The sequence below is a fragment of the Oryctolagus cuniculus genome, chromosome 11 (assembly GCF_051225735.1).
Source record: "Oryctolagus cuniculus isolate XC-2025 breed Fujian yellow rabbit chromosome 11, ASM5122573v1, whole genome shotgun sequence".
Classification (NCBI taxonomy): Eukaryota; Metazoa; Chordata; class Mammalia; order Lagomorpha; family Leporidae; genus Oryctolagus; species Oryctolagus cuniculus.
In genome coordinates this window covers 102,249,620-102,273,081 of record NC_142877.1, presented here as the reverse complement: position 1 = coordinate 102,273,081, position 23,462 = coordinate 102,249,620, and the positions used below count along the sequence as shown (strand labels likewise).

Here is a 23,462-nt window from a genome sequence, read left to right as displayed (position 1 = left end):
TTTCTCCTAAAGTTATTGATAAGACACAACACTGGTTGACTCTTTATATTAACAGTTTAGCTCCTTGCTATCTTTAGTCAAATCATGTTGATAGAGAATTTATATACAAAACACACTGTATGATTATTGAACATGATTATCATTTTTATTGAATGTCATAGCAAGCTGGAACTCTTTTAAAATTACCAAACTTCTACAAATTTCTTGTGTTCTTTATAATAATAATATAATAATATATTTAATATATATAATAATATATTTAATAATATTCATTGTGTGAATAAGCTTATTCATCATTTATATGAATCTCAGGACAATTAGTTGAAATATTGTATATATATTACAAGATATAAACATGCAAGTAAAAGTACTTTATTATTACTCTACCTATGAGAGTACTTCACAAATTTTATGGGAAAATAAAATTAAAAAGATAGGTTTACTTTGGTGCAAAACATTTTAAATGCACACATAGTTTTATTCATATACACATTTTCCATTGACATTTTTTATGAGTCCTGTGTGCATGGATTTCAAAACAGTAAATATTTCACTAAAATAAACTTATCTTTTAATTCCATTTTCCATGAACTTCGATAGGGTACATCTAAAGTAGGATACAAATTATTTGGGCCCTAATAAACTGTTTTCTTTAGTGAAATTTTTATGAGTATATATTTATACAAAAACATATATTTTACCTCAAAATATTATGTCAGTTGAGGTGCTCTGAGAGATCTCTGCAGCAGAAGGAACATGTTCTGGATAGGAAATGTTCTTTCAGCAAGTGACCCCTGATCTCTCTAAAGGATTACGTGTTACAAGACAGGAGAGTCGGTGTTGCTAGAAGTGCAGGTGTTAATAATAGCAGTGCTATCTGGGACACTGTACCCTGGCTCTGTGTTGGGTTGGAAGCTGAGAGCAGACACAAATCCCCCCTGCAGGAAACCTCCCTGATTAGATTGACAGTCTTCCGTAGATTAAAATCAAGCAATGAGCTAATAAATGATTTCTAAACACTCTGAAAAGCAAACCACTGTAATTAGCAAAAATAACAGATGTGCATTTAGCCTCCAATGAATATAGATATAGTACCTGGAAATAGGAAGTAAAACAAAATATCCACAAAATATTTAAAGAAATAAAATTCTCAATCAAGAAGATGAATGAAACAATGCCTATCAGGAAATTACAGGCAAATTTGAAAAATAAATGCCATTTCTAGGCATGGAAATATAATGCTTGAAATTATTTTTTGAAATCCTAAGTGAATGTGCTAAAGAGTGGATTATGCACAGATAAAGGATTGATCAATTGAAGGATGGATTTGAAGAAATTCTCCAAAGTTTATCACAGAGGGCCAAAGAGACAAAAAGTATGGAAGGCATGAAGAGATTTAAAGGTCAGAATGAGAAGGTTAACCTAATCAGAGACTCAGGATGAAATGATAAAGAAAATATAGGAGAGGAAAAGTTTTGATGAAAAATATTTGAATTTTTTTTTCCTGAACTGGTAATAACAAATTCACAAGTTCAGCAAAGCATGCTGTATTCCAAGGGGATAAATAAAAATGCACACTGAATTTCATTCAATATTGTGAAATTGAACGATACGGAGAAGATTTTCAAGGTAGGTGGAAAGGATGGACCACAAGAAAGATAGATATAATGATCGCAGACTTATCAATGAAATGATGGAAGCCATAAAGTAGCTGTCAACCTAAAATTATGGCCTAAAGAACTCATTTGTAATAAATGAAAGTAAACTCTGAAGACATTTGTAGTTGAAAATTAAGAGCATTTACCACCAGGAGGCCTACAGAAAAGGAAAATCTCAAGGACTATTTTGAACCTAAAATGTTCCTAGGCCATTCTGATACAGGAGTGGTGAGTCAATGAAATGAGAAAACATGTATGCAAATACAAGTAAAAGTGGTCTGAAGGAAATAATAATACCTGAATTGGAAAGTTAACAAAAATAATAAAAACACTGGTGATCGGCCAGTGCCACCATAGCTTAATAGGCTAATCCTCCGCCTGTGGCGCAGGCACACCGGGTTCTAGTCCCGGTCGGGGCGCTGGATTCTGTCCTGGTTTCTCCTCTTCCAGTCCAGCTCTCTGCTGTGGCCTGGGAGTGCAGTGGAGGATGGCCCAAGTGCTTGGGCCCTGCACCCACATGGGAGACCAGGATAAGCACCTGGCTCCTGACTTCGGATCAGCGCGGTGCACCAGCCGTAGTGCGCCAGCCCCAGCGGCCATTGAGGGGTGAACCAACAGAAAAGGAAGACCTTTCTCTCTGTCTCTCTCTCTCTCACTGTCCACTCTGCCTGTCAAAAAAAAAAAAAAAACCCACAGGTGATGATATTAATTAGTAATAATAACTGAATTTAAAGTGTTCTGTAATGTTAAAATTGTTCTGAAAGGGGATAGATATGATATTTTTAAGTTTTGACTTTGGTTAAAAAATATATGATAAAATTTTAAAGGTACTGAAGGAATAAAAACATGTAAACTCCAAGGCATATATACAAAAAAAAATGGGATAAGAAAAAAAAAAAGAACCAAAGAAGAATAAAGATTAAAAAATGAATGGGAAATACTTATCAAAAAGTAAAACAGTAGAATAAAATCTAAATACATAATAACCAAAAAATTATAAATTAGCTGAATTCATCAACGTTGAGGTTGTTAGATGACAGGAAAACAAATCCAGCCCATCTATAAATAAAGGCACACAAAATATAACATAGCAAAGAAGTTATACCTGAGCAATAATAGAAGTCATACCTGAGCTATATTAGACCAAAAAATCTGAAGTAGCTATTATCAGTATCAGGCAAAATATATTTCAACACTGAAGGCATTAGTGAAGATATAGAAAATCATTAAGTGATGAAAAGTTCAATTCACCAGGAAAATATGTAAATTCTGAACATGTGGGCACTTAAAATTATATAAGTATATAATATACGGCCGGCGCCATGGCTCAATAAGCTAATCCTCCTCCTTGTGGCGCCGGCACACCGGGTTCTAGTCCTGGTCAGGGCACCAGATTCTGTCCTGGTTGCCCCTCTTCCAGGCCAGCTCTCTGCTGTGGCCTGGGAGTGTAGTGGAGGATGGCCCGGGTCCTTGGGCCCTGCACCCGCATGGGAGACCAGGAAAGGCACCTGGCTCCTGGCTTCAGATCAGCGCAATGCACCGGCCGCAGGCGGCCATTGGAGGGTGAACCAACAGCAAAAAGGAAGACCTTTCTCTCTGTCTCTCTCTCACTGTCCACTCTGCCTGTCAAAAATAAAAAAAAAAAAAAAATATGCATCATTTAATATACATGTATTTAATAGAAGTACAAGAAAAAATATAAGTTCACAAAAACTGGCAGATTTCAATATACTTTGATCAATGGAAGGCTTTAATGGATGAATTTAAAACTTAATTTGATACGCTACATATAACTTTATATCCAGTGATTAGACATTATATATGATTGTCATGAAACAATGATAATAATTGATCCTGACTTGGTGATAAACAAGCTTTAACAAATGTCAAAAACTAAGCATCATAATACAAACAGTTTCTGAAAACAAAAGATTTGCATATATATTTATGAATTTAAGTACACATTTCTAAATAATTCATGCAAACTGAGTTGAAAGATACCACAATACTAACTTAAAATGAACAAATGATATTAAATTTCAAACCTTGTGAAAGCATCATAAGGGAAACTTAGAAATTTTGAACACTCATATTATAAAAGAAGAAATGCTGATGACTTATGAGCTACATGCCAACTTAAGAAGTCTTACAAGAAATTATAGAATAATCCCATAGTAGCAAATAAAAGTTAATGAAGATCACAAATTATAATAGAAAATCCATACAGCCAAAAATGAAATCTTTGATAAAACATAAAATAGATATATAGTCTAGTCGAAATTATTTTTAAAAGAGTGAATCAACTGTGTTAGGAATGAGGAGTATAGCTACAGATATAAAAAAGGATTCGAAAAACTAAGAAAACATTGTGAACAACTTTGTCCCTATGAATTTTCATAATAAGAGACATAGACTATTTCTAGATCATTGTGATTTTCAAAAACTTCAAAAAGAACCTCCAACCTCCAAATAGCCCTACAATTATTAAATAAATTAAATAAATAATTTACATTGTTCCACATAGAATATATTGAATCCAGATTATTTTAAAGGTAGATGAAGTATGAAGGAATTCAAGACACAGTTCATTCCAATCTTATGTAACTACTCTACAGAATTGGAAATGTTCCCCAATAATTCTATGAGTGAGGCAAGTAATCTTCATATAAAAAACACCTATTCAGTGGCGTGGTGGAGACATGGAACAGGAAGGCTGGTGCCACCCCTCAGTGGACCGAGTTAGACGGGAGGGGGAACTTGGTGAACTGTGTTTGAAGTTACACATTGGAAGAAAAGAAAGGTATAGGTGAACAAATGGAGAAGTTTGGCACATCCCTGCCCATCTATGTCTCCCTGCTCCCCTCAACTGGACCTGCAGCTGGCTGGGAGAAGCCATATTGATTTTTCAAATGTAAGCAAGGGGCTACTACATTTGCTTCATGGGCAAATGCCCATCAATTGTGGGGGCCAACTCACCACATTTCACACCCGGGAATGAGGACACAATATTTCAGAGTAATTTCCTCGCCACCATGCAAGCTGTACAACAAGGAAAAATTCCTAAATAAGGAAAACTTGAGCTCATTTCATGAACTGGTGAGAACTGAGCTGGGCCACAGTAGGTGGAGCTTAATGCACCAGAGCTCATACCCACCCCCATCACGATTAAGAAGTGAGCTGGACTCCATGAGACAGTGCTGCATGCTTCCTCTTGCAACACACAGACACATGGCAGCTTATAGCAGAGGGAAATCTCACCACAAGCATGAAGACACAAACAGAAAACAGCCAGACAAAAAAAAAATACACAAATGTTGAAAACAAAGGAAAGTCCCTAAGTAAGAATAAGGAAGATATTATGAGCCTCCCAAAGAAACACTGCAATTCTTAAATAATAGAAGGTAAAGAAGAGATTGAGGATATGCCAGAAACAGAATTTAGAAAATTAATTGTCAGATTATTTGGAAGCAATCAGAAGCAAATTCAGTATCTAAATGAAATTGAGATATTAAAGAGAAGTTAGAATGAAATACTAGAAATGAAGAATTCAGTAGATCAAATAAAAAAATGCAGTGTAAAGCCTTAGCAACAAAATAGGTAAAACAGAAGAAAGAATATCAGAACAAGAAGACAAGTTTCTGGAAATATTATAATCAGACCAAATAAAAGAAGAAGAAATTAGAAAACTAAAAAACAGTTGGAAATCTACAAATTTCTATCAAATGACCCAACATACATATCCTAGGAGTTCCAGAAGGCATGAAAATAGAGAAAGGATTAGAAGGCCTTCTTAATGAAATAATAACAGAAAACTTCCCCAGTCTGGAGAAAGAAAGAGACATCCAAGTACAGGAAGTAAACAGAACTCCCAATAGACATGACCAGAAAAGATCTTCACCATGACACATTGTAGTAAAACTTTCCACAGTAAAACATAAATAAAAGATCTTAAAATGTGCACCAAGGAAACACCAAACACATTCAGAGGAAGTCCAATTAGACTCACTGCAGAATTCTCATCAGAAACTCTACTTTCTAAAAGAGAATGGCAAGATAAATTCTAAGTCCTAAGAGAAAAAATCTGTCAACTCAGAATATTGTACCCTGCAAAGCTCCCATTTATGAATGAAAGAAAAATAAGGATCTTCCACAACAAACAAAAATTAAAAGAATATATAACTACTGGCCCAGCCCTACAAAAGATACTCAAGGATGTGCTATACACAGAAACATAGACATAGGAACATCACCTCAAAAGAAAATGAATGCAGAAAATGACCCAGCAAAAGTACCAAAGGAAATCCAAAATATGAAAACAGGACTATTTATGAAAATATGGCAAGGCGTAGTTGGTACTAAACAATAGTAACCCTGAATGTAAATGGTCTCAACTCCCCCGTTAAGACACAGACTGGCTGAACGGATTAAATAAACAAAACCCATCTATTTGCTGACTACAAGAATCACATCTTAACCAACAAAGATGCACCAGACTAAAAGTGAATGGATGGAAAAAGATAATCTATGCTAACAAAAACCAAAAAAGAGCTGGTGTGGCCATCCTAATATCAGACAAAATAGACTTTAAAACAAAAACTATTGAAAGAGACAAACAAGGACACTATATAATGATTAAACGATCAATTCAACACGAAGATGTGACTATTATAAATGTATATGCACCTAATTACAGGACACCTGGATATTTAAAATAAATGTTAAGGGATTAAAAGGGAGACATAGACTCAAACACATAGTAATGGGGACTTCAATACCCCACTTTTCAGCAATGGACAGATCAACCAGACAGAAAATCAACAAGGAAACAACAGAGTTAATTGACACCATAGACCAAACAGACCAAGCAGATATCTACAGAGCATTCCACCCTATAGCCACAGAATACACATTTTTTCTCTCCCAGTGATTGGAACTTTCTCTAGGATTGACCTCATACTATGCCATAAAGCATGCTTCAGCAAATTCAAAAAAATCAAAATTTACCATCCATATTTTCAGAACACAATGCAATGAAGCTGGAAATCAGCAAATCAGGAATCTCCAGAACATACACAAAAACATGAAGACAGACCAACATGCTCCTAATTGAATAGTGGATCATAGAAGAAATCAAAAGATAAATCAAAACATTTCTGGAAACAAATGAAGATGATATAAAAAAACAAATTTTCTGGGATATAGCAAAAGCAGTGTTAAAAAGAAAATTTATAGCAATTGGTGCCTACATCAAGAAATTGGACGGCCGGCACCGCGGCTCACTAGGCTAATCCTCCGCCTAGCAGTGCCAGCACACCGGGTTCTAGTTCCGGTCGGGGCACCAGATCCTGTCCTGGTTGCCCCTCTTCCAGGCCAGCTCTCTGCTGTGGCCAGGGAGTGCAGTGGAGGATGGCCCAAGTCCTTGGGCCCTGCACCCCATGGGAACCAGGATAAGCACCTGGCTCCTGCCATCAGATCAGCGCAGTGTGCCGGCCACAGTGCACTGGCCACGGCGGCCATTGGAGGGTGAACCAACAGCAAAAGGAAGACCTTTCTCTCTGTCTCTCTCTCTCTCTCACTCTCCACTCTGCCTATCAAAAAAAAAAAAAAAAAAAAAAAACTTATTCCTACAGCTGAATTATAGAGGTGTTTGTAGTTTCAGTGTGGAAAGACACATCATGTAGCCTCTGAACAATTCTGTTTTATGCTTATGAGGTAATAAAAGTGGAAAAGGCCAATGAATATCTTCACATTAGTCCAAATTTTTTTTGACAGGCAAAGTTAGTGAGAGAGAGAGAGACAGAGAGAAAGGTTTTCCTTTTTCTGTTGGTTCACCCACCAAGTGGCCGCTATGGCGCTGCGTCGATCCAAAGCCAGGAGCCAGGCGCTTCCTCCTGGTCTCCCATGTGGGTGCAGGGCCCAAGGACCTGGCCATCCTCCACTGCACTCCCAGGCCACAGCAGAGAGCTTGACTGGAAAAGGAGCAACCAGGACAGAATCTGGCGCCCCAACCAGGACTACAACCCGGGGTGCTGGCACCGCAGGTGGAGGATTAGCCTAGTGAGCTGTGGCACCAGCCTGAAAATTATTTTAACCTAACAGAATCTCTGAAACACTATTGGAGACCCCCAAGCATCCCTGGACTATTAGAACTACTGTTTGAGTTCATGTTTTCTACGAGAAAGGGTACTTTTACATAATCAAAGCCAGAAGTCCAGAAGTGAATATAAATATATTGCTGTTCCTCAGATCTCATGCAAGTTTTACTAGTTTTTCTCACAATGGAAGGATATAATTCAGGGTTACACATTGCATTTATTTGTAGTCTCCTTAGTCTCCTTTAGTCTGCAACTATTCCTCTTTCCTTGACTTTTGCAACTTTGAAGACTACACATCAGTTATCTCACAGAATGTAGTACAGATTCAGTTTATCTGGTATTTCTGCCTTATTAGATTTATTACTATTATTAGGTTGTACATCTCCAGTAGGAAAATCCAGAGGTGATTCTATATTTTCTTATCACATCCTAGAAGGTGGGATGTGATTTTGACTTGTTCACTTCCATCGTTTGATTAATTTAAGTGCCTCCCAAATTTCTTCACTGTAAATTGCTTATTTCTCCTTGTAATAATCTCTCTGGGGAAACAACTTGAAATTACTTAAATTTCCCATTCCTAATCAAGCTTTTAAATCATTTATTCATTTATATTCTTTTATGGGCCCCTGTTTTCCTAGCTTATTCAATGGACTATAATCCATTACTGTCATTTATTTTGTTCCTAAAATTGTCCTCAATTTAACCAGTGGGAAGTCATTCAAGCTGGCATCTTTGTCCTACTGACATGCCCCACCATTATTTGAGCACCTCCATGCTTTTTGGCACAAGATGTTCCAAGCTCATCTTGTATGTTCCCTCCAGTGGCCCTGATATCAGTCATTTTTCAATGGCTTCTGCTACTTTCACTGGAAAAATGTACTTAGAAGTAAAAATCGGTGCCTTACTTATTGCTATTGAGATGTCAATTTCCCAGGTCCTCTCTGAACAGTTAGATAATATGCAAACATACACAATCCATCCATCCATCTTGAGAACACTGTCTCCTTTTACAATCCAACATCACAAATCTAGGTTTTTTGCCCTCTTTATATTTATTAAATCCTCCATAAACAATGAGAAACTTGACCCCCAAAATACAGTTATCAACGTTCCATAATCCACTACTGCCTCCTCCCCACTCAGACGTTTTTTCTTACTCTGACGGAAATTTGACTCCTCATGCCAGTTTTCCCCTCTATGTGAATATTCTGCTCATCCTACTGGAACTCTGTCACCTTACAGCAAGCTATTTCTATATATGGACACCCTTTTTCCCTGATGGGCTTTGCCATCCCATGCCAAGATACCCCATGCATAAATACTTTCATCCTCTGAACAGCTACCCTGTCTGCCTTCTGGTCGCTTGCTGGGCAAATTCTCCATAAATGTATCCTGCACGCCTTCCACAATTCCCTACTTCTTCTGTTGGGCCGCTCCTCTTACATGGACTCCCTCCTTACCCCATGTAGTGTCTGATTCCCCATACTAGGCCACTCCCCCACATAGATACCTTGTTAAACCTTCTTGGTCTGCAACATGCCATTATAGGTTGTTCCCAAACATAGACATGAGTATTATCCTACTGAGGCACTCATATCTCACTCTGGGCAACTGCGAACATCCCTCCCCACTTAGGTGTGAATGGTATCTCAGTCTTCCCCGTATTGTGGCCATAGGACTGAAATGTTGGATGGAAACAAAAAGGAAGGAGGCATCCAGCTCATATCTGAACTCTTGTACTTAGGATTTAGGCTGTTCTCTCTGGGCTTTGGTCATTTTCTTGATTTCTAAACTAATTTTGAAATTTTACATTGCAGTTTTCAAGTTCATTGGGGCCATATTTTTTGGTTTGTTTCATTAACTGTTAAACATTTATTTTCATGAATTCTTTTCCTTGCAGTGTTTTTGAATGTGGTCCTCCCAGAATCCTTTTTGTTTCTATGTTTGACGAGAAAGGATGCCCTAGAAAGAGATTCCCACGTGGGAGCAAGAATTTGTAGTTCCAGGACTTTCTCTTTTGGCATTACTATGCAGTATTAACAATTTGCTTGATTTGGGAGGGCTCCCTGCTTCTACCTCAGTGTTCTCCAGAGTCTCATGTACTTGCCCTCCAAAGCAGTGTCCTCCCATTTGAACATAGTACTTTGCTACTCTTACACTACGTTCAAAACCTCCCTCCTCTGGACATCTGCCTTCCATGCCACCCTCACTTTCCCACTTGGGGAATAGTTTCCCCTAACATCTCTCATGTTTTTAGTCTATTCACTTTGGATTTCACCTTCTACTATTTCCTTCACAGTGAATCTATCCTATTAAACATATGCATTTGTTGGGTATTTCTGAGTTTCTCAAGGACTTGAGCTACTTTTTGTTGTCTTGTTGCAGAATATTTTCTTTTTTTTTTTCACTATTTAAGGTGAACATACAATGTTTTTGGCCTATTACATTATTTTTAAATTGTAGAATACACACACACATAACATAAGTTTGACATTTTAAGTAATTCAGTGGAATTAATAACATTTACAATGTTGTGCAACCATCACCACTATCTATTTCTATAATCTTTTCACTACCCCAATTAAAAATTCTGTAACCTCTGAGAAATATCTCCCCATTCCCCCCTCCCATATCCTAAGCTCTAATTTACTTTGTCTCAATGAATTTGAGGTACAGCTACCTTAGGAGTGAAATCATGTAATATTTGTGTCTGGCTTACATCATGTAGCATGTCTTCAAAGTTCATCCCCTTTATGGTTGGATAACATTCTATTTTATAGATATACCACATTTCATTTTTTTATCCATTCATCTGTTGATAGACATTTGGGTTGTTTCTACCTTTTGGCCGGGGTAAGCAATCCTGCAAAGAATACTGGCACGTAAGTTTCAGCCCCTGCTTTTAATTCTTTTGGGTAGATACCTAGGAGTAGAACTGCTGGAACATATGGCAATTCTTTTTTTTTTAACTTTTATTTAATGAATATAAATTTCCAAAGTACAGCTTATGGATTACAATGGCTTCCCCCCCATAACGTCCCTCCCACCCGCAACCCTCCCCTCTTCCACTCCCTCTCCCCTTCCATTCACATCAAGATTCATTTTCGATTCTCTTTATCTACAGAAGATCAGTTTAGCATACATTAAGTAAAGATTTCAACAGTTATTGCAGAATATTTTCAAACTGTGCTTGTTATGCTCAGGTTCTATTGCCCAGCAACCAGTTTACTGTGATGCTCTCTCCCTTGGGGATCAGTTCTTATATGTGATAGCAACTCTGTGTTGCATGGCCTCTAGACGGCATCAAAGTTCCCTTTCTCTTCACTACTCCACCCAGCTGCTGATACAGTTCTGGGTGCTGCTTCCACTATGTGATTTGGCTTTACCTGTCCGTTTCCCAGGGCCATCAGAATTCCTTGTTACCCAGCTGCATTGAAGATACCAACCCTTGTTTCTGTTCTTGTTTTCTTTTTGCTGTTATGTGTTTATTTTATTCTTTCACCACCCATACCTAGTTTTTAAGAGGGAACTTGAGTGATTGATTTTTAAAAATGCTACCCTATTGTCATGTTCTTGCCATCAAGCATGCCAGGTGATTGAAAGTGCAAGTCAGCTCATGTTATTCATAACCCTACCTTCGTCTCTTATTTGATCTCTGGCCATTCTACCCATCCCCAGCACTCTGCTGCAGCCTGCAATAATCTTGACCCCAAACAATGAACTCCTTCAGTCATTCTGTTTAATGTCAGCTCCTCCTAACAACATTCCCTAATCAGCTTATGGCATCTTCCTTTTGTTCCCACCTCATTGCTTTGTTTTATTTTCTTCACAGAACCTACTCTCATCAGAAAGTATACTATTTTTATTTTTATATACTATTTTTTTATTTTGTCTTTTTGACTGAAATCTAAGTGCTGTGAAGGAACGACATCATCTTCATGCTGCTAAAGCTTTGCCTCCTAATGCGCAGAAGTGTTTCACACACACTTGTGAAATAACTTCACAATTTCTACTAATAACAACACCAGCCTTGGAATCCCCGAAAATGAAGAATAAATTCTGATTTTCCAAAGGGGAAATGCAATGACCCAATAGACTAAAAGTACGATCTATAATAGAAGCCACTTGTTTTCCATAATTTTTTTTTATCCAACATAAAATTTGCCATTTTCTTGTTATTCAGGGATGTATGTAAGTGATAAAGATTGGGTAAAGATAAAAAAGATTGAGCTGCTTACTCTTGGATACTTACTTTGACATTTCTTTTGAAATGTTAATACTGTATTAGATTAGAATTCACACATACTTAGCCTGTACCTTGGCATGAAATATCCACTTATCAAAAGAGAAGTGTAAAATTAAATTAGACAAGTTGTGAAAACAGTTTCATATGTATACTTCACCTCAGTTTCATCTAAAAAATAGTAAGAAAGCACAAAAATTCTTTCTGAAAAATACTTTTTAAATTTATAAGTAGAAACAAAGGTAAATCCCATGATTTCCATGTCAAAATAACAATCTCTATTATTTAATAGTTAATACTATATTTTTTACAGAAATGAAATCCTCTTGACTGAAAATTATTATCATAACAGACACATATATTCAATGTGTAATGTCCAACAGGAAGTGTTCTTACTCCTCTACTTCTTGCTATGGCTCAAATATTTGTGACCCTCTAAATTCATGTGTGGAAGTTATCACCCCCAATTTGATACTATTAGGAGGTGATTGGGTCGTGAGTGACGAGCCTTCATAATTGGGAGTAATGACCTTGCTCGTGAGGCCTCAGAAAGCCTTTTCACTCCTTCTGCCTTATGAGAATACAGTGAGGGGGCACCGTCTGTCAACTAGAAAGTGGGTCCTTGTGGCTTGTCCTGCAAGGCCACATTGTCAGGGAGAGCAGGGCAACAATGTTCTTCCCACAAGAAACACCAGGGACAGGCTTTGGTGAACATGTCCAACTTTATTCACAGCCATGTACACTTTTAAAGGGCAAGCAGAAGGGGCGTAACTAACTCGGGAACACTAGCTATAGGACAGAAGCAATACTGGTGCCAATATCCTCTCCAATCAGCTTGACGGTCATGTAGCCGGGACAGCTTTCCAGGTGGGCCTGAGTCACACCCCAGAGCAGTTTACCTGACTGGCAGAAGGCAGGGGTGGGGAGAAATGTGCCTGGGAGGTCCACCACCTGCCAGCAGTCAGCTAACTGCATGGGCTAAGCAGACAGCCTCACAAGATCGCCCACAGGGCCTCACGTGATACAGAATCTTCTGATGACTTGATCTTGGATGTCTCAGCCTCTACAACTATGAGAAATAAATTTGTGGTATATTTAAGTGATCCTGTTTATGTTATTGTCATATCAACCTATATGGACTGTGACACTTCTTTGATTTAGTATTTCATTCAAGCTTCACAATACTTTCAGGTGTATACTATTACTATCACCATCTTCCAGATAGGGAAATATAAATATTACCAGAATTTATTTTAAGGAATGTATTAATTTTTGGAGCCGGCATTGTGACATAGCAAGTTAAGGCGTCACCTGTAATGCTGGTTAGAGCATTGGTTAGAGCACTGGTTAGAGCCCCACCTGCTCCTCTTATACAGCTCATGCATCTGGGAAAGCAGTTAAAGATGGCCCAAGTGCTTGGGCCCCTGCACTCAGATGGGGGACTAGGTTGCAGTTCCAGGCTACTGGCTTCAGCCTGGCCCAGCCCCGGCAGTTGCAGCCATTTGGGGAATGAACCAGTAGCTGGAAGATTCTCTCCCTCTCCCTCTCCCTCTCCCTCTCTCTCTCTATCTCTCTCTTTCTAACTCTACCTTTCAAATAAAATAATTCTTTAAAAATTGGGATAAGCTTGAATCAGCTATGTATTCCATGTGTAAAGCTGTCCTAAACTTAATGGTTTAAAAAGTAACACCCATTAATGTAGCTCATGATCCTGGTGGTTATTTCCTTCTTGTTGGGGCCAGCTCAGCTAGCCATGGCTGTCTTTGTTAATGTAGCTCTGGCTGGCAGATTGCCCTTGGGTTAGTTAAACTTGGATAGCCTCGCTCACATTTCTGGAAGTTGGCTGGATGCTGACTGGGGTAACAGAGATGGATGGTATAATATTCATGTTTTTTTTAAATATATTCATTGGGGCTGGCACTGTGGCATGATGGGTAAAGCTGCTTCCTGAAGTGCCAGCATTCCATATGGGTGCCAGTTTGAGTCCCAGCTGCTCCACTTCCAATCCAGCTCTGTGCTATGGCCTGAGAGAGCAGTAGAAGATGGCCCAAGTCCCTGGGCCCCTGCACCCACATGGGAGACCTGGAAGGAGCTCTGGCTCCTGGCTTCAGATTGATGCAGCTCCAGCCATGCAGCCATCTGGGGAGTGAACCAGCAGACGGAAGACCTGTCTCTCTCTGCCTCTGCCTCTCTGTAACAATGCCTGTCAAATAAATAAATAAATCTTTTAAAATATATATATTATTCACTTATGTTCATCTACTTGAAAAAGCATGAAAGAGAGAAAGACAGACAGACATATCTACCATCCTCTGGTTCACTTCCCCAGATAACTACAACTACCAGGTCTGGGTCAGGCGAAACCCAGGAGCCAGGAACTTTATCTGGGTTTCCCACATGGGTGGCAGGACCCCAAGCACTTTAGCCATCATCAGCTGCCTCCCATTATGCATTAGCAGAAGCAGAACAACTGGGACTAGTACTCCATTAAGGGATGCAGGGTAGCAAGTGGGGTTTAACCTAAGCTGCACTGCAATGCCCACCCCAACCATGTCTTTTTATTTTCTGTTCTGTTTTTATTATTTTGTTTTGACAACCCGGCTCCTTGCTGATCCTGGAGGGACTGCCCTTGCCAGGGCTAGGTAATTCCTTGAGATAGTAAACAATTCACAGATGTGAATGCTTTTCATATGCAAAACAGTCAATCCAGATCCCTCACCACCAACCACCTTCTTCATTGGACTTTCCTTCTCTGTGCCAATATTCATCTGTCATAATTACCCCAGGGCCAAGTACCAGACACCTAGACAGTCAGCATGCCCTAGAGCCCACAAAATTATTCAAACTTTTGAATCGTCAATCTGCTTATCCTTGCTTTGCCTGTTCCTTCCCCCACAGAAACCGTAATAATTCATGCCCACAATCTCCCCTTACTCTTTCTGCTTCCTGTTTCCAGTGGTGCTTCCCCACTGGGCTCCCTCCTGCACAATGGCCCTTTCTTCTTGGATCTATGAATGCAACAATCTGTCTTTTTATTGAAAATCATCTCCTGACTACTGACTTTACCATACCTGAAAAATAATAAAACATTTTAGTACAATTGGATAATGTATCATTTTATCACCTGTCAGCCCAGCCTGGCTTGTTCATGTGGTGGCAAAGTTCCAAAAGCAACATGAGAAAAAGTCAATTATATAACTGCCTTTCAAATCTTTGTTTGGATCATGTTTGCTACCATCTCATTGACCAGTGCAAAGCACATGGCCATGCTGGGAGTCAGCAGGGGAGGACTGGAAACAGGGAGGGGTATGGCTATAGGGAGCTATGAGCAGATGGAGGCTGGAACCGCTATTAGTCTACCTCACCGTCTTGCCAACAACCTTCATAATCCTCTCTCCCTCCCTCCCTCCATCCTCTCTATCTCAGTAATATTTAGAGTCTGGCCACTGAAATAATGAAGGAATGTCTGTCCTTTCATTACTCTTCACCAAAAAATATTACAATCATGATGCTAAACTTATAAGCTGATAGTAAATTCTGCTTAGGGAAGTGGCTGCTCATGACCAGACAACTTGGACAATATCTGACACTTTGGAGTATTAATTATGGTCATTGTAATCAAACCACAGAGGGGATAGTGACCTTATAATAATATTCAAAGAAAACTCTAAATAATATTATATCCCTAAAATTCTTAGTATTCTTGATAATAAACATGATCAGAACCACTCTTGACAGAGATAAATAGATCTTTTCCCCACATCAGGCTGTCTTTTCAATTTTCCTTTCAAACTCAAACCCTTTAGCCTTCCTCAGCAGCTTTCAAAATGAAATTCTAAACTTCCTTATTTCACAATTCTTCCTTCCTACTATAGCTCACCATTACTGTCATCCCATATCAACCTGCTTATGTTGTAAAGCACTACAGGGGTCTCAAATAGCCTAGGAAGATAAAAGAGAGAATAAATTGGAACCGAATGCCCTATCTTATTTCCTCTTAGTATTAGTTTATCCACAAGAAGAAAATCAAGCAGAACAATAACAACAACAACAACAAAATTCGCTCTACTGTTTTAGTCCACTTTTCACAAATTCCAGAAATAGTCATGAACTGGAGAAATCTGTCTCCATGAACAGCTTACTTGCTTGTCCTCTGAGTAAATCAGCCTTGCATTGTTGTTCTCTTATCTTAATAATAATATATTTTCCATGTCAATGGCTGTTGAAATCTGATAGGCCTTGGTTTGAATCTGAGCCTATGCACTTACTCAACAACTGGAGTCATTTAATTGTTAGTTTTGACTTCTAAAATGTATATAGAAGGCTAGAAATTCTAATTTTCAGGAAGGTTTCTGTGCCCCACTTCCCACCTACTATACTACCTCAAGCATGGCCTCTCTGGTAAAAGGAAGAAATACTGGAGTTGTCAAATACCTGACAAGGCTGCTTTAAAAAGAAGTAGAACTTTTTCTGGGAAGACTTAAGTGAATGTAGGGGTACTAGACGGATATAGAAAGACTCTTGTTTTGCTTTGTTCCCTCTTGGATCTCTCTCCCTATCACTTTTCTTTCCCCCATTTCAGGATGTTGGTGTGTTAGGTATGAGCAGGAAGACATCTTCTGTTTGGAAAAGCCAAGCAGGAACTAGCGTGAGGTCAGGCATATGTAGAATCAGCAACAAACCTACTCTTTTCAGCTCCCAGAAAGTCAGAGGTATAGAGCCCTAGAGCCAATCCTCCATTTGAGGGACACATCTATGTGTAGAGTCCTCTGAGCAAATGTCTATTGAGACTTATTGTGGCTGCTAATTTCTTGAAAATGTAAGAATTTAGTATTGCCATATGTCCTTCCATCAGAAATTCATGATTATTATTAATAATTCACAGAATTGTTTTAAGGATCTAATGAGATGTAATTAATGTAACTCCTAATTGGGTGCCTACTAAATGCACATGTTACTTGTTAGAAAATCTTTGATGTTTGGAGCTTGTAATAATAACTCACTTCTTTAAAATGTGGATCAGCAAAGCAACTTTGGATTTGTTGTCATTATGCACCACACTGGCTATACTTAACTTCTTCCAAGATTGGATTACAAGCTCATCAGATAATTTAACTTTTGATCTTTGCAAACACTCAGCTATCTGTAAATTCAAATGACCACTAAAAAAAGTAAACTGACTCCCTTTGCTAAGTTGATTGACCAAGTTTTTCTACAGCATCCTTTTTCTACAGCTTCTTTTTTAAAAGATAAACCAATTTCTAAAACAGCATGGTGTATTTTAAACCTTAGAGAATATTTATGTTTTATCTTAGAAAATGTTCTAAAGCAATAAAAATTATAATTCTTCTTTGGTTTCTTTTCTGCATTGCATTTCCAAAGATCTAAAGAAATCAGAAAATAACTAGTGCTATTTCAGAGAAGAAAGAAAAAGCAGTGTTTTGTTAATTGCTCGATGTCAATTTTAGATAAAGTAGTCTCACTTTGTAGTGATATTATGGATCACATTGTTTGCCTATGTTAAGCCTGAACAAGTCCTGTTGTTGAAATCATAATCTGTAGAGAATCATTCTTAATTTTATATTTAAATAGCGCTATCAGGATTATTAACTTTCAGTCACTTCTAATTGTACTTCTTTTCAGTATTTTGGTTTTGAATTTATTTGCTGGGGAGAAGGTAAGGAATTGTCATTCTATATGATCTTGACTCACTGGCTTGGTGTTCTTCCGCATAACAATTCATTGACTGTGAGACTATCGTATGTCCCACTTCCAGTAGTCCCAATTTTGTTCCTTCATTAGAAAATAGATACCCTGGGGACAAGAGAGCAGGGCATGTAATCATTCAATACCCAATCCATACCTTTGAAATGAACTCCTGGGTCTATCAGGAAGATTTGATACACACACACATACACACACACACACACACTCATTCGCTTTATACATAGCCCTATAGGGCCATAGTATTTCATAAAGTAATGATATCACAATGTGAAAATCAATCAGGTGTCTAGATATCGAACAAGTTCATAAGGGCAGAAGTTCATAAGGTATTGTGACTTTCAACGTCCTTTATGAACATGCATCCTCACATCCTTTCTCCCTTTTACAGATGTCCTCTCTCAGCAGGAGGACAATGATCCTCCGAAGGAATACGATCCTGGACAATTTGCAGGCCTTCTTCATGGATCCTCCCCAGCCTGTGAGTCTCCTGAAAATCCATTCCATCTCTATGGGAAAAGAGACCAGTGTGAAGAAGGACAAGATGAAGCCAGTTTGGCAAACAGTCCTTTGCCTTTCAAACAGACTCCAATAACAAATAACCCAGAACCTTCGGTTAAGAAAGTTAAACCCAAAGTGGTCAGTAGAACAATTTTTCACAAAAGAAGCAACCCAGTTGAAAACCGTACCATAGTTGGCACAAGAACGACCAGGAGTGGATCCCGGAATGGAGACCAGTGGGTTGTGAACACAGGGGGATTTGTAGAGAGAGCGTGTACTCTGGGGAGAATACGGTCATTGCCTAAAGCCCTGATCGACATGCATTTATCAAAAACTGTTTCCAAATCTGACTCTGATCTCATTGCCTACCCTTCAAATGAGAAAACCTCAAGAGTTAACTGGAGTGAATCTTCAACTGTGGAACACAGCTCTAAAGGGAACTCTGAAAGAACACCATCCTTCACGTCTGAATGGGAAGAAGTAAGTCTGGTTCTTTTTGTTGTGCTTTATCTAAGCCTTTGGAGTCAAGGGAAGTTTGGGGAAAAGGATTTTTGTGCTTTTATTACGATTAACAATGTCTTACATATTAACAAATGCATCCAGCTCCAACTGGAGGGGAAAGGTTCTATCAATAATACATGGTAATTTCACAGCAAGTATAAAAACAAACACACATGTGGGGAAGGCTATAGTTTCCACAGAAATGGACATCAAGCAGAAGTAATAACTACTGTGAAGTGCAAGAGAATGGCCACATCATGTCCTACCAAGGACAGCAGCTGGCAAATTAAGAAAAAGACTGGTCTTTTGCTCTGTGTCATTTTGCTACATGCTAAACTCTTTGTTAGCTCATCCCCCTTCTTTAAATAATTTTATATTTTTTAGAAGAGCTTCATCTAATTTTAACCTTGAGGGTAAGCAGAGAAGCTCAGTCTCTTTTCCAAGTAGCACACAATAAATACACATCACATACTATTTCCCTTTTACAACTATCGAAGAAATATTAACGAAAAATGTTTGAGTGCTAAGGAGTAAGCTCCACTTAAAGACAAAGTCATTAATTTCATAGAATTATTCAGAAAATAAGTACCCTCTAAGGTTATGAAATAACATCCTTTCTCACTAGGAAGACTACATAATAGAATAATACAATACAATTTATTGTGTTTTCTTAAATTTATTCAAAGAATAGACCATAGCATTTCTTGGGTTTTTATTCTAGCATGTCACATTTTGCCTCTCAAAAGATGGTGGCCATTGGATTAGGTTTTGTAGCACAGAAGGTCACTGTAGTGTTCTGAGAACTAGAAATGGATATAGTTCTGATACTAACATTCTGAATTGAACTGTTTGGGAAAATTCCTTAGTATCTGCATCTGTTTCAAAGTGGATGAGGCCGGCGCCACAGCTCACTAGGCTAATCCTCCACCTGCAGCGCTGGCACCCCGGGTTCTAGTCCCGGTTGGGGCACCGGATTCTGTCCCAGTTGCTCCTCTTCCAGTCCAGCTCTCTGCAGTGGCCCGGTAGTGCAGTGGAGGATGGCCCAAGTCCTTGGGCCCTGCACCCGCATGGGAGACCAAGAGGAAGTGCCTGGCTCCTGGCTTCGGATCAGCACAGCGGCATAGCAACCACTTTGGGGGTGAACCAACTGAAAAAGGAAGACTTTTCTCTCTCTCTCTCTGTCTAACTCTGCCTGTCCAAAAAAAAAAAAAAAAAAACAGAGTGGATGAAATATGACATGTAATGCTCATTGTCCTTTCTGAAGCCTGCCGCCTTCTGCAGGTTGCCAAAAAAGGGAGGAAACAGGATTAAACCATGAATAGCTATAACTTAGTCATATCTTCCTACAAAGTCCATCCTCATAGGTGGATAGATTTTTGTTTGTTTTGTTGTGTTTTTGTTTTAGAAGACCGATTTCTTATTATCTGAAATATTTTATGGAATCCTCTTTTGTAGACAAGATGAATTATTATTTAATGTGTCTTTAGAAGTAAATGGTTTCTGTGCCTAGATACTTGAGATTAGATTACACTAATCAGCTTGTGACTGTCTGAGCAAGTTAGCAAGACCTTAGTTCCATTGGCTGTGCCCACAAACTGATAGCTTTCCCTTTTCCAGTCAGATGAGATTCATATTCTGCCAGGCAGAAGAGGAAGGATGCCAGAGATAATAGACTTTGTCATATGAAATTATTGTGAATCCCTTCCCCTCTGAGTTTAAAGAATTTACAGTTCCTAACATATTGACTTATCTAAGTACAAAGTTCACTAAGAAACACAGAGAAAAAGCAAGCTAATTTTCAACATGTAAGAAAGGGGAACATAATTTATATTCTAAAAGCCAATTCAAAAGACATTTGCTCCTCTTTTCAAGCTTTCTCTGTCAGTCTTTGAGTTATAGTATTATTGTGGCAGTAATGCCAAAAATGTATACTATTGGCATTTGAATGTCATTTTAAAATTCAATGTTAAAAGTGTATGTAATAATCCATTTGCATGTTTTTTGTTTCTCAAAGATTGACAAAATAATGAATTCCATAGATGTTGGAATCAACAGTGAACTTGAAGAGATGAATGGTGAGACCACAAGTAAGCAAACCTTTTCCTATAATTCAGTGAATAAATGTTCTTAAGAAATAGCCAGAATATAATAGGAATCTTTAGGTAATTTGATGCTTTATCATAATAACTGTAGCTACAAATTATTTCCTTCCACTGTCAGAACCAACAACTATGACCTGTAAACAACATCAATTATAAGCATATTGATTTGATAGAAAGATTTTTACTTTGCCTGTTAATATTATTGAGGTTTCAACTTTATGTAGAGCTCAGTATGTAGCACTTCAAGGTGTTGTGGAATCTGATGATTAAATATACTACCATCTCTCATTCAGTAAAACATCCTATTCATCCTAGCCAAAGTGACTAACAACTTCTGCATTGATCTAACTTGGCCAAAACTGTGCATTACTCATCCTTATGTACCTCATAGTACCTAACAGTGCATCTCCCAAATAGCTGGTCTTATAATCACTATTAATATGTTTCCCTTCCCAAGTATTATTGGTTTCCCTACAGTTAAAGTTCAGAAGGGAAAGCCATTTGAAATCTTCTTTGAAGACTTTTTGCTTAATACTGATGGGTAATATCAAGTGTCAGATGACTAAGCCTCAAAATAACAGCTATATTCATACTAAAGAAATTAATATTCCTAAAAGAGTCAAAATATTTGAGTTTCATTTCTACTCTGCCACTAAGAAGTAATGCCACTGGAAATTAAGTAGATCTATAGCATTAGGAATTATAAAGGTGATTCCTAAACACTGAGTTCATGTTTAAGTCAGAAGTGATACTTGATGTTTTATTAGAGGAATTAAGTTCTAGGTGGGAGAAATCTAAATGTATTACAGGACAAACAGCTATAGACCTTTATAGTCATTTGACTTCTCCCCAGAACCTACAGTGGAATGAAATGAAGTCAGTGGGGAACTTCCATAGTGAGCAGAATTCAAGAGGGTACCAAAACCACAGCTAATCAAGATACATAATATTTTAATGTGATATTTTTAAAATTCAAAATGAATGCCAAAAAAATCCATGATAAAGGAAAATATCAAAATTTAAATAAAGAAGAATCCAGCCTCCATTTGCACGGCTTGGGTTCTCTTACCTTACCTGACTCTCACAAGAGGTTACAAAAGCACTCCCCAAGCCAACTAGCAGAACCATGGACAATGACCATCTTTTCAGAGTCATAGCTGAGTCAATTAGAAACTCTTTTGCCCAGATTGTTGCCTAAATATTGAGAGTTCTGACAGTTCTTGGAACTCTACAGGCATTCAGAGGTGAAAGTAGAGCATGACACGGCAGACTGGTCACTAGTCTGGAAAGACAGGAGTGAGATGGTCAGCTGAATTGGGAATGGGAATACCAGCCTTCCCAGCTTTCCAAGCTATAACCCTGCCCTCCCCCTTTCCTCCTTTTCCTATCATATTCTTCCCCATCCTATTCTTATTGACGAGGCACTTCCAATATCAGTTTCAAATCTACGCATTTCTTCCTCTTGGAGACTTACTGTGGACACAGGGTCATTTGTATTACTTTAGACCTGACACCATATGAGTCTGGAGCTCCCACAGCTGGGCCGACAGCATAATGACCATTTCAACCTAAAACAGGAGCAGTTTGGATTTCATTGCAAACACACACATACACAAAACAAAACAAAAAAAAAGCCTAGTGATTTGTTTTGACATTCCTCCTTGGTTTAGTTGAAAAATTATGAAAGAGCAACAAATTTCACCATCTTTGCCATTTTCTAAAAGCAAAAGAACTAACTACATTTTTGCAATGGCTGATATTAGGCATTTCTCTCAAAATGTGGACTGAAGACCACCTATATCAGAATCACTTTTAGCTCTGGTCAAAAAAAAAAAAAAAGACTCCTGAGCTGTATGCAACTATATCAATTACTGAATCAGGGTTGGAGCCTGACAAATCTGCTTTTTAAATGAGCATTTCACATCACTCTAAGCACAGGAAAGTTCTACAATGATCCATTTGTGCTGGACTGGGCCTGGGTGGCTGAGAGCTAACACTGCAATCTGTGGTTGCAATTACTGAAGAAAATTTACAGGTCTGAATAAGACCCTTGTAGGAACACATGTCTCATTTCTTCTGTGCTGGGTCAAAAATCTGTGTTGAGTCCCAAGCTAAGTAAATGAATTAGAAGAGCAAAATTTTTTTTCTCTGAAATTCAGAGTTGTTTTAGATCCTAAAGCTCAAACATTATTAAAGAAGTCTCAAAATTGTGTAAATATGTTTAGAAGTACAGGTAATTATAGCTCTATGATAGTGCATAGATCCAGTGATCTCACACATAAATGCTAATAAACACTGAGGACTTTTCCAGGACCCAAAGCAACAGCCTAGGAGCGAATGCTATCACATAGTTTCTGACATGCTTATAGGAAGGCTCTAGGTATGCAGGTTTGTGATTGATGGGCAGTTAACAATTTATTTTTTTAGCAATTGTACAACATGAGGATGGAAGGGTTGGCCTGTTCCTTGTTACTGAGAATGTCCAAGCTGACATGGCAGAGTGCTTCTCTTCCAGAAGCACAATTTATGATCTTGAATTCCACACTTAGACCTAGGTAACATCAAATATTATTCTAATGCTCTAAAATTCTAAAAATACATAGTGGCAGAGAATCATAAAATTATCATCAACATCGTT

At 38.2% G+C, this 23,462-nt stretch overlaps 1 protein-coding gene across 20 annotated transcripts in view; it reads left to right on the top strand.

Moving 5' to 3' along the window:
- The window catches only part of ANKS1B (ankyrin repeat and sterile alpha motif domain containing 1B), a 1,209,513-nt gene that overhangs the window by 682,880 nt on the left and 503,171 nt on the right, over nt 1-23,462 (top strand). For all 20 annotated transcript variants that reach the window (XM_089308838.1, XM_089308836.1, XM_089308835.1 and 17 more), the window contains 2 exons: nt 18,112-18,701; nt 20,737-20,809. In XM_089308838.1, coding sequence (XP_089164964.1) covers nt 18,112-18,701; nt 20,737-20,809 — 663 coding nt within the window. The remainder of the gene's footprint in view (nt 1-18,111; nt 18,702-20,736; nt 20,810-23,462) is intronic.